Genomic DNA, 11,717 nt, shown 5'->3' on the forward strand with positions numbered 1-11,717 from the left:
GGGGGTGCCTCCCTCGGGTGCTCCCATGATCACTGTTATGCCCACCACCTGCCTGTCTTAACAATATTCCGGAAGTTTAAACCATGACATAGCTGAATACACAAGGGTGTACTTAAAAGTGGGCCCACATTTGCTTGCCAAAAATGTGTGTGGGTGATTGAAGGGGAGATATGGCCCTCCTGGGCTTTGAAAAGGTCCAAGTCAATGGACTCTGCCATCTTAAAGGGGAAGACGGCTCAGTTTAAGTTTTCACACACGTTTTCATGAGGAATCGTATGCTTCAATCAGTATTCACAAAGAAGAGCAGCGCTTTCCCAGTGCTAGAAATCTTAGAAGCAATCTTGGAAAATGTGATTTTAGAACAGTTTTCTCAAGGTTTTTCTCAACTTAAAAAAGGCCTAATGAGTTCATATTCATAGCACTGTCAGCTTGTAAAGCCGTGCACATTCTTTTATGTTTACTTAACAAATCAGACAAAATGTGTTAATCCTCAAACTAGTCACAGCCAAGAGCTTTCAGTCAGGTATTTCTACAGTATCTACTTGTGCGCTAAACTATATAGTAAAGTCATGGTTTCATTAGTGAGTTAAAGCGGTGACCATGTGCACTAGCAGCAGCATCCTCAGTCCCTGTCAATATTTTTCAAAAAATCTATTTCTTAGAGTTAAGTAAAGGTTGTAGCCAGTGTTGATTAAGTGCAGCAATCCTCACTGATTAGTATGAGTATGGGATTGAACTGGACATGCTGGTGTTAGAGGTACCCTGTTGGGTTTTTGTAAACAAGCAAAGTTGTGTTTACATTCACTGTTTCTCACCAATGTGCAGTGTGTTTATCGTTGAGCTCCAACAAACATGTTGAATGCATTTCTTCTCCTCTAAAATATGTGCAAAGCCAATTCTTGGCTGAATTTGAAACCTACAGTTTAGGGCACATTTTAAATTGACTGCGCACCAACCTTCTTTCACTCCACTATATCAACATCCTGTACTGGATTTTGCCACTGAACATACACTGCTAATGGAGAATAGCGGCATATGAACAGAATTTGCAGGAAACATACTCAAAAGAGACTAAAACGTCTAAAAGGTCTTAGTTACCTCTATCCCTGGTTTCCACTCAGTTAAACTTGCCCTCTGTGGAACAGTACATCCACTAATCACAGATTAAGGGGCGGGAAAAACATTTTTCCTCTTGGATCTGGCTGTGAGAGAAACAAATTCTTACCTACAGAAACTAAATTATCACAGGATGTCAGCTTAATGCTGTACATTTCAAAGAGGAAGTTCAGCAGGAAGTCACTCATAAGGATTAACCTTGTGTGGTTGAGTTTTATTACACCTGTAATAAACACATGAATAGCTCCTGAACTCTCGAGGCCACATGGAAAAATCTTGGTTCTCTCCGACCAGCACCATGTAACCACAAAAACTGAACAGGCCTTATCCGATCTGCTGCTTGAAAGGAATCCAATGCAAATTGCGAAGCGGGGCTTTTTCAACTCAGGGTTGATTGATGCCTTATGTCAGACTCATGTTAAAAATACACAAGGCCTGATACACAAGATTCATAACTCCTGAAAAAAAGTTTGTACCCATCAAAAAGCTGAAACTTGGCACACGGTTGGCCACACAACTCTGCAGTTTATTACAAGTCACAGCTTCTTCAGCAATAGCGGCGCTTTTTCTTTTTTTATCTCCGCTACAAAGCTGGCACACAAAAATCACCAAATTACTTTTACACACCAAATGACCAGTTTTCAATACGCTGGCTTTTTGAAGAAGAATGTTTGGTTTCAAAAGGATAAAGAGATGAAGAAACTAATAAAAGCCACTCCGTTTCTGGCTCCTGCCGCGGAGCTTGAGCTAAGGCATCCATTTGTGATCAGTCAGTGATACCTCCTTTATCTGTTCTTGTCTAAGTGGTTAAGACCTCTTGGATTCAATCTAAATACCCCAAAGAGGCATATGGTTTCTCTTTTGTGTCCCATTAAAGCAATGCGGCAATAAGGTGCACAGCCCATTTTTATTTAACAAACTGTAGCCACCACAGAGGTTTTGTAATTTGTTCATAATGCAGCAGTAAAGTGACCACATTCATTGCAACATCTGTTCGGTCTGAAACGCAGCAGTAATAATCTCGAAAACCAACATACCCACACAGATAAATATTAAAGTCATTTGCACTGGCTAGTGATATATTTTAAATAGTCAGAAGACATGCTTTATGTTTTTGTTGCGTAATAGCAGCTGCAGCTTGCATGGCCGTTTGAGTGTGCATCTTTTTTAACTGCGATTTATTTAATACAGATGTGGGGTTTTTTTTCGTTTTTTTTTTTTTTTTCATTATATTCTCTTAACTTCAGAGATGCAGAGACGTTCTTGCTCGACTCCAAGAAGGTCCAGGCGTCGGATGGGGGCTGGCTGGTGTTTGACATCACGGCAACCAGTAACCACTGGGTGATGAACCCACAGCAGAACTTGGGCCTGCAGCTCTGTGTGGAGACAGTAGATGGCAAGTGAAGTTCTGTTTTTCTTTCTATCAATATGACATTTGTTCCTTTCACTTGTGTACCTCCACAGATTTATTTTAGACTCTTGGAATCTAGAAAGGTTCAGGAAGTTCATCTTTTCAGACGATGCACAATGTCTGTATTGTGATTCAAAACTAGTGTTTTCATTGACTTCAGGGCAAATGCGACGTGTACATTTGATATTGATGATTATTGATCAACAATAAACAGCCGCAAATCCTCTAAAAAGGTTAATGGGTTGATCCGGTTTTTGTATTTAAGATTCTGGACTTCAGCATTACCTTGAAAGCATTCATAGTATAATAAAATAGCCATCCATTGTTCAGTTTTGTTTTGAAAGCTTTATTTACCTGCTGATTTTTAAAGGACGAAGTATCAACATAAAATCTGCTGGAATCATTGGGAGGAACGGGCCTCAGTCCAAGCAGCCCTTCCTGGTTGCTTTCTTCAAGGCCAGCGGGGTGTTACTTCGCTCTGTCAGAGCTGCTGGTGGGAAGAAAAAGAACCACAATCGCAATAAATCCACCAATCAGCAAGAATCATCTAGGGCGCCAAAAACTGGAGGTATGTGCTCTTTTACGATGTGATAGATTTTTTCTATAATTTCTTTTACATCAAATCTCTTCTCTGGATATATTTTAACCACATGCATCAGACAGGTCCATCCGTTTGTCAGAGTTAACCAGCGTAACCGTCTGCAGCCAGATATCTCCACAATTACTGACCAGATTGCCTTGATATTGGAAATTATATTTTGATCATCTGTTCACAGTGGTGGGCTGTCTGCCATTGGTTTGCGGTGGAATGAACTTTTAATCTTGTCAATAACTTCCGCCCACAAATTGTTCTTTTGTTTGCTCCTTCAAAACGTTTTCTATTAAAATGTTACTCTGGAGAAAAACAACACATTTTCTACGTGGAGACAAAGGAGATTTCATTCAGGATTCACTTCTGCTCTGCAGGTCAGCAACAACGCTGTGAATACATTAGTACTCAGAGTGCCTGAGAGGTATTATGGTTAGTGGCTTCGTCTGTAATGCACTCTGCTGTACATTTCATTAATCATTTATCATCAATAGTTTCAAAGAATAATTAATAATCCAACACATTGATGGATGAATTACTGTCATCCCGGTTTTATAAATTAATGATTCACAGCAGCTCTACAGTTACAGCTTTTCAACATCTGTGATCCACAGGCAATAAATTTTGCACAACATTTACTTTTTGCTAATAGTTTAAGATTTATTGGAAACATTTCCAAGCATCGTATTAATGTAGGGATCCACAGTGCATATTTGAACAGTACTGTATATGCTTTTAGTGCATTTGCTCATGAGTTTTACAGACTTCTATGTTGTGTTTATCTTCCCGCGTTAAGCGAACGGCAAGAACTAAAGAGGTGTTGTCTTGACTTTCAGATTACAACACCAGTGAACAGAAGCAAGCCTGTAAGAAGCATGAACTTTATGTCAGCTTTCGAGATTTGGGCTGGCAGGTAAGGCAAACTGATTTCACGTCTCTTGCACATAGCAATGAATGACACACTTCTTTAATTCAGTTTACGTGGTCACACTGAGGAAACGGATATATGTGTCATAAATGAAGAAAAACAAAAAGTCCTCTTTTTTTTTTTGTCAAGGATTGGATCATTGCACCTGAGGGCTATGCTGCTTTCTACTGTGACGGTGAATGCTCGTTTCCACTCAACGCACACATGAACGCAACAAATCATGCGATTGTGCAAACCCTGGTGAGTATCCTTTAGAGTGTATCACACGTGTCCTGAAATAAAGTCATGTTTTAAGCTTCCATAATGTTCTTAGCGGTTATGACTCATTTGAAACTCGCTGCAGTCGCACCTCTTTTAAACCTACTTCATGCTCTCATTTATAGGTCCATTTAATGTTTCCTGACAATGTGCCAAAGCCATGCTGTGCCCCAACCAAGCTCAACGCAATATCAGTACTTTACTTTGATGACAGCTCAAACGTTATCCTCAAGAAATACAGAAATATGGTCGTTAGGTCTTGTGGTTGCCATTAGCGGCTAACTTTAATTTATGTTATCTGGTATGGGAATCGCTGGAAAACACATCTGCTGCAGGTGTGCTGTGATGTACAGTATTATGTATATAAAGTTTTATTACCTAATTTATTTTCTTTTTTAAAAAAAAAATAGCACTGAATATTGTGATATTTAAATGATTAGGACAAAAATGATTTTACTTTAACGCCAGTTATCTCATAACTTTTGTGTCCGTTGGCATATACTCCCTCTTAGTTACGTCTGTATAACTATGATTAAATTATTCACTGGAGTCATCATGATACATAAGGTCGCCTCCCCTTCTGCTTGTTGTCCCCCTTTTCCAATATGAAATGTGTGTGTTTTTTACTTCAAGGCTAATTTTGTGATGTGTTTGTTTCCAACAATTAGAAATGATTGATTTAGACAGAATAATGTCACGAAATTCTGCTTCAAAAATACATTTGATAAACAAGAGAGACCTCGAGATGATGCTATGAGCGCAAACATCACAGTCTGAACAGGCTGTAATCAGATTGGATCACTGGAAAACGAAAAACAGTGAGTGTTCTCTAATATAAACCAAACTGCCCAAAGCTATTTTCAAGCTGTCACCGTCTTTCAGCACTGATACTGCCTCACCTTTTCCATGTCAGCTATTTTTTTTCTTTTTGTTTTGTTTTCTTTTATAAGTGAGCGTGGTCTCAGAGGGGGAATTGTGTCAGTCTGGAATGAAACTCTTATTATGTTGAGTGTTCACTTATGAATGCTTTACAGTTTAGCTCTTTTTCTTTTTCTTTTTTTTTTTTTTACACACAATGTTAATGTAAATCCCTTCCATAAACACTGTTCCTCTGTGTCATAGCTGCTCCATGCTAATTCTAGTTCTTGTTTGGGGAAAGTATATCTCAATGTAGAGTGTTGTGTATTTTAATAAATGTACCACTTGAAAACCACTATCTTTTGCTTTTGCCTTTACTTGACCTCACAGCTTTTCTTGCTCCATTCATCACCCTCAACTACATGCAGAACTGCATTTCATCTTGGACCCCCCCCCTCCCCCTCCTCCAGCTGCAAAGTCTCCAGCTTTTTTAAATTGAAGTTGTCCCTTCGTATTTCTGTTTGGAGCTCTGCGGATGTTTTACATTCTGTTGCCGGACTACCGTCTCGGCTTTATAAATGTTTGACAAGTATGATATAAACTCTGGGGTCCACCCACGGAGCCTGTTGACATGCTCTCGGGGAGTGGTAATGCTAGTGGTACAGTGCTAGCAGCAAAGCAGTGCTGTGACCTCCAGACCAAAAAGGGTGATTATCACGAGGCTGCCAGCAGAGAAAGGTATATCATTTTGTAACCAATCCCTTCCAGATTATGGGGGGGAACGATACTATCCATCACATGATTTATGTGATATGTATGGCACACCTCTGCTTGCTTTGCATTCTGTACGCTCACATCCTCAGAGCTAAGATTCAACCCTGGAAACAAAGTTTAGACCATAAACTAAACTAAAAGGAGCAAGTTGTTTTGTTCCCCTCCTCACTCGGGATAAGCAGAACTTCCAGAGAAGTGTGAGAGGGAACGTGCTATTTCCAGAGAAGCACTCTGGTTACGCACAGATTTTCAATGGTCTTGGAAATGTAGGGATTAGGTTAAGGATTAATATTTATTTACACAACTGTGTTGACCTTCGCTGAACACAGGATATGTACTGTTGCACTTTTTCTCCCCCCACCTTCCCACTTTTATAACATTTTTTTCTCTGACATGGCAGAACATTGAGTGACTGTATTTCACTTAATTAAAAGCAGTGGCCGGCCTGCCCAGATGTTATGTGGGCTGCATCTAAAAGGAGTGTTGACATTCAGTGAATAGAAGAGGCCACCTGCTAACTTAACTCTTGGCTTGAGGGGTGATTTGCATTCCTGTGGCCTGTTGCCTGGCATGATTACTCCTAGCACTTCACAATCCCATCTACTGTTTAATATCATGGATTCTTTCCAATTCAACTACATTTCTTCCTTTTTCTGTAACGCAGGAGCTGCAATGAATGAGCTCCTATTTAAGTTCCCTGAGACTACACAGGCCTCTCGACAGCAACCTCCTCACCACATGAAAGGAAAGGGTAACAATTGCCATACTCAGGGCAGATTAATATATTGGCCCCTTCTCCTCTGAGACCCCCGCGGTCAAAGACAGCCTGCAGTGAGTCAGAGGTGACTTGACATTCATCAGATCAGCACTTCCAGTGGCCACTTAAAGCTGGAAAAAGGTCAGAACCCACAACAGTTTACTTTTCACGGTAAAAGGGTTTTATGTGCATTATTCATGCGTCACGCTCTCAGGTTTATCGTGTATATATATATATATATGTCACAACACACTTTACATAAACACACTTACATAATATCAGGATGTGATTCCAGGTGCTGATATTAAATTTTTTTTTTTTTTTTTTTTTTTTTTTTTCTTTTTCTACCACAAACATGTTTATTCTCTTAACCTGATTGAGAAAACAGACGCGTCCACGAGAGCGGCTGTGAGGAACATGTTCTTATGTTCAGAAAATGTGATATATTTAGTTAGGAGAGATCATCTTGAAGCTCTTAGCGGGCGGGACCGGCTGCCTGCAAATGCTTGATGATTCAGGTCATTTCTTAATCTAATCTAAACCATCAGCAGCAGGAAATACATTGACAAATACTGCAAAACAAAAGCAAAAAGGCTGCTGTTAGGAGCCACTGATCTTGTCAGACCACCGGCAGAGGTGGACGTACGTGCTTGGAGGCCGCTCAGAGACGACCTCTAACAATGTGAGTATCACAGAAGCTGCAATACTTTGTACTCTGTGTTCTTTTTCAATAATGATCAAAGCCCACTTTTCATGCAGTTATGTCTCAGTTATCCATGTTCTACTCAGGCTGACTCCAGAGAATTAGCAACAGTTTATAATGTGAAAGCATGCAACAGAAATATTGAAAAGGAAGTAGTATCTTTTCCGTATTTTGTATGGGAAAACTACTGCAAGGTTTCACTGACTTTAATTTCCCCTCGATGATTTATTTATAGTGTATTTAAAGTATTTTGAGTAGTTATTCATTTTGTAAACAAGTGTTCTGAATGGGAACATTTGTGTTTAAAATGAAAATCAAATGTGGTCAGACGTCCGTGAAAGAAAAGTTGGATTTTACACAAACTATGGAACTAAACATTTGTTCAGAGTCTTAGAGGGGTTTATTAGGCCAGCTACTGTAAAGACACGCCTCTGGTTAAATGTTGACTTCTCATTAACGCGCTGAGTTTCTGGTACAGTCAACTCTACCGTTGGCGGGTTAGATGGTGATGCTTTGATCACGTTTTTGGTCAATTTATTACAACTACAAAAACATAATAGTTATTGTTCGTTTGGTTTAGGGGTTCCCATGTTTCATGGATTTACCCTGTGTTAACCAGAGATCTTTTTCTTTCTGTCGCTCAAAGTTTATTTTCAAAGTCTCACCTTGCAGTCCATCCACAAGGCAAGTGAAATTGTATCTAATAAAAATGTTGTGCAGTTTACCTTATTCATCTCCCCACATGTGGTTCTCCTTATTTGTATTCTGTGGGTGGGCTATGACTTCCATACAGCTCAATCAGTCCCTCTTGAAAAGGCAGACCATATGGGTCACATTTTTACATGTTGTTTGGTATGACAAGGCTGCAGCAGGACCAGTGAGGAATGTGTCCTCTCAGAGGGCAACGCAGAGACTCCGTTATGTTTGCTTGTTATTCACATATTCACGTTCGCTTCCCAAGCCGGAGAACAGAGGGTTTTGGGTTCTTGAGTGTTACAACAGACTGTTTGTGAACTCAACTGTCACTTCCCATTACCATTAGAGGTGGCACCTGTGCATTTAAATCATTTTTCTATGTTTTGGGATCTCATGCTTTTAGTCTGCATTTGACATTTAATAAATTTAAACCCTCTGTTTGCTTTGTATAAGGCTATAAAATGGATTTACACACAGTTGATCTTAAAGCAAATCCTGGTTGGGCTTTCCATTTTCTTCTTTCTCTATTGCATGAAGCATTTATGAAAGATATTTTCCAAGAGAATCCAGAAAAACATCCAGAAAAAAATGACATGAGCCTTTTAAGATTCTTTTGTGGGTTTGTTTCAGTAGAAATAAAAGCTTATGTCATGATATGCTAACAATGTCTGTGCTCTTCTTCATGTGCAGGTTAGTTATGTCCTCCTGCCGCCCATCTATTGTACAATTTATGTCAAAGAAGCCATAAAATAAAGAAGAAAAAGAAGAAACCAAAGCAGATGCGCAGGATATTAACCTGTTTCTGAGGCCAAGGATGTCTCTATCCTGTATTAATCATGATGATTTACTATATCACTGAGCTTCAAACCAATGTTTAATATGCTACCGAAACAGGGCACATCAGAAGAACGTGGGCATATCTGGGCACAATTATGAACTAATAAAGAAAGATCAAAAGCAAGACAGAAAAAAAAACACAATTCATTCAATAAAGATAAACGCTTTCTATTAAAAGCTGCTGCTCCGTTGTCTCTAAGATGAAAACACCCGGAAAAAGCCAATTTTGATCCAAGTCTTTAAATTTAATGCACCGACTCTGAGTTAATCCCAATCACTGTAGTAGCCAAAGGTAATTAAAGGTAATCTAGTTGTGTTTGTAATGCAGATTGAAGGTATTACTTTGCTCAGCTGAACTGCAGCTACCACCGTGTCTGAGTAACCTCTCTGCAGCTGATTAAAGAAAGACAATAGCACATCTTTTACAGCCTCTTGATTCAATAGCTTTTGGAAGGTATTTAAAGGCTCTCTTATGTTTGTCCAAGGGTTTAATAATAATAATGGAAACTAATGTGGATTCATAAATTTGGTAGATGTCACACAACAGCAGAGTTGTCCATGATTAAGAATGAATATGTATATCAATATGAATATGTATAATATTTAAGGCTATCAGAAGGTCAACACGCTGAGTTTTAGAAGAAAGGTGGGAGGCTGGGAGGATGACACATCCACAGTCCCATTTAATGTGTTTGCCGCTGTGGGTGTCTGAGTTTGTGGAAAAAGGCATTTATACTGCTAAAAGTAAGTTATCTGAAAAGTGTTGGTAAACTCAGTTATCATACTTTCATGAGCAAACTCAATTTGACTTCATTGGGCTGATGTTTACTGCATCTGTCCCGTCTCACGCCACCATAAAATCATGAACAAAACAGGCTGTTATTCCAATTTTGAGAGCAAATAGAGATGTCAACACCCTCCACTTAACCCAGTTCATGTGAATACTGGCTGTTGTAAATTTTGCTGTGAAATTTAATTTCTCCCACCAAGGATACGGCCATGCCGAAGGAAACCTCTGCGCTTTATGATCCAGCCGGAGCAGTAATCCAGCCGTGAAGTCCTCTACGGTACAATATAAAAATCTACACAATAAATTTCTGGCTGCTTAGAAACAGTCTTTCTTGTGAACGCACAGTATATCTGTGACAAAGTGCTGTTGACTTTGTGAGGAAAAAGCTGAAGTCTGTAGCATGCGGGGGTGAAAGATTATTGATTAATAACTGGCGAGGATTGGGAGGTGTGTTTTTGATCTCAATCTTTATTAAATGTAATGTTCATCATTCTAAAGAGGTGGGTAATCAAGCAGGAGAAGTTGTATTTCATAAATCAGCGCTCAACAGTCCTGTATTTGATCATGTGTGGACACAAACCCAACACACAGGTCAGTGGCTTTTGTGACTAAAAGCCACGGGACGCTCTGCGGTGTGATTACTGCGAGGATAATCTTTAACACACATGGTGTCTCTGAGGGGAGCTGTGGAAAGTTGGCTCAGAGCGACGAGCCTTCCTGAAGAAACTGTAAGGTAGGCTGTTATTTTTATAAAGGCTTTACATTTTATTTAAAAAAAAAAAAGTGTTGGTGGCCATTTTTTCTCTTGAATATGATGGAAATGAGATGAGGTATTGATGCCTTTCCTTACACAAGAGCAATTTTTTAAATATATATATATAAATGTATGTATCCACTTTTTTCTGTTTTTCAGGCATGATTCAGCTTCAATTACAAACCATCAAGCAGTCAAAGCCTTCCATCTTCCCTGGGTATGAAAGACTGTCATGATTATTGCTTTCAGGGGTGATGATAATGTGCTATTCGCTCAGCACCAGGACTCTTTTGTTGTTACAGTTCAGTTCAATCCATGATGTCGAAATTGAAGACGGATGGAGGATGAAAATTGATTTAATCTGGTTCCTGTTTTCTTTCTCCCACTTTGTTTTCAGTATATATCTGAGAGCTTTAAACCTCTTTCATGCCATGCCGAAACCTGTACTCTATAAAGTGCTGTTTTTCACATCTGTTTCTTTCTTAGTACAAAAAAAGGAGAATAGTCCCTTTCTTTTATACGCAACGTTTTCCAGTGGAGAAACATGTTGTGGCTGTTTGATTTTATTTAATATTTTGAAGCATTCATCATCTGCTTGGTCTCCAAAATCCTCATGTGTAAAATATATTGTTCTCAGGAGACGGCTCACAAACTAGAGCAGAGACATCCTTTTTCCTGTCAAGGCATATCTGTTTGCCTAATCTACACAAACCTGAAGAGTATTGTCCATTTACAGACTTTAATCTCATAACAAACAGCTTCATGTTTGTGTAGTCGTCACTATTTGTTAGTAACCTCATGATATAGACTGAACTTCTAGTTTGTGTTTCTCCATTACTCTGCTTGATTTAAACCACTGTACAAAATGAACATTTCTGCAGTGATCTCTGAGGTCTGGAACCATGCAAATCTGTTAATGCTGTTGTGATGCAAAAAATACACCATTTGGAGTGTCAAATGCCAAACTGTGCCGCAGAGAGTTTTAGAGTGGACACTCTAACATCAACATTGCTACGTCTTACAGATGATTGAATAATAAGGAAGTAAGACCACGCTACATTAAAAGTAATCTGACAGTTTGTGTTATTCTTATATCATGTAAATGTGTGCACTAAAGAAAAATGTTATTACAGGTGCTTCATCTATCAGTGTTCGCTATAAACCACAACCGCAGTTTTTAATATCTCTCTGATATCTTTAATCAAAAAATTTTTTCGTTTTCTCACAGATGTCAGATGAAGTGTTT

General features: G+C 39.1%; 1 protein-coding gene across 1 annotated transcript in view; it reads left to right on the forward strand.

Annotated features, from left to right (window-relative positions):
* Window positions 1-5,515, forward strand: part of bmp5 (bone morphogenetic protein 5) — an 11,271-nt gene extending 5,756 nt beyond the window's left edge. Inside the window, exons 3-7 of the mRNA XM_023408484.2 lie at window positions 2,364-2,512; window positions 2,898-3,095; window positions 3,953-4,029; window positions 4,174-4,284; window positions 4,428-5,515. Of these exons, the coding sequence (XP_023264252.1) occupies window positions 2,364-2,512; window positions 2,898-3,095; window positions 3,953-4,029; window positions 4,174-4,284; window positions 4,428-4,577 (685 nt within the window). The 3' untranslated portion in view covers window positions 4,578-5,515. The remainder of the gene's footprint in view (window positions 1-2,363; window positions 2,513-2,897; window positions 3,096-3,952; window positions 4,030-4,173; window positions 4,285-4,427) is intronic.
* The last annotated feature ends 6,202 nt before the right edge of the window (window positions 5,516-11,717 follow it).

The sequence above is a fragment of the Seriola lalandi genome, unplaced genomic scaffold, assembly GCF_002814215.2.
Source record: "Seriola lalandi dorsalis isolate HSWRI2012SDOR001 ecotype SW California unplaced genomic scaffold, Sedor1 jcf7180002054364, whole genome shotgun sequence".
In the NCBI taxonomy this organism is placed as follows: domain Eukaryota; kingdom Metazoa; phylum Chordata; class Actinopteri; order Carangiformes; family Carangidae; genus Seriola; species Seriola lalandi.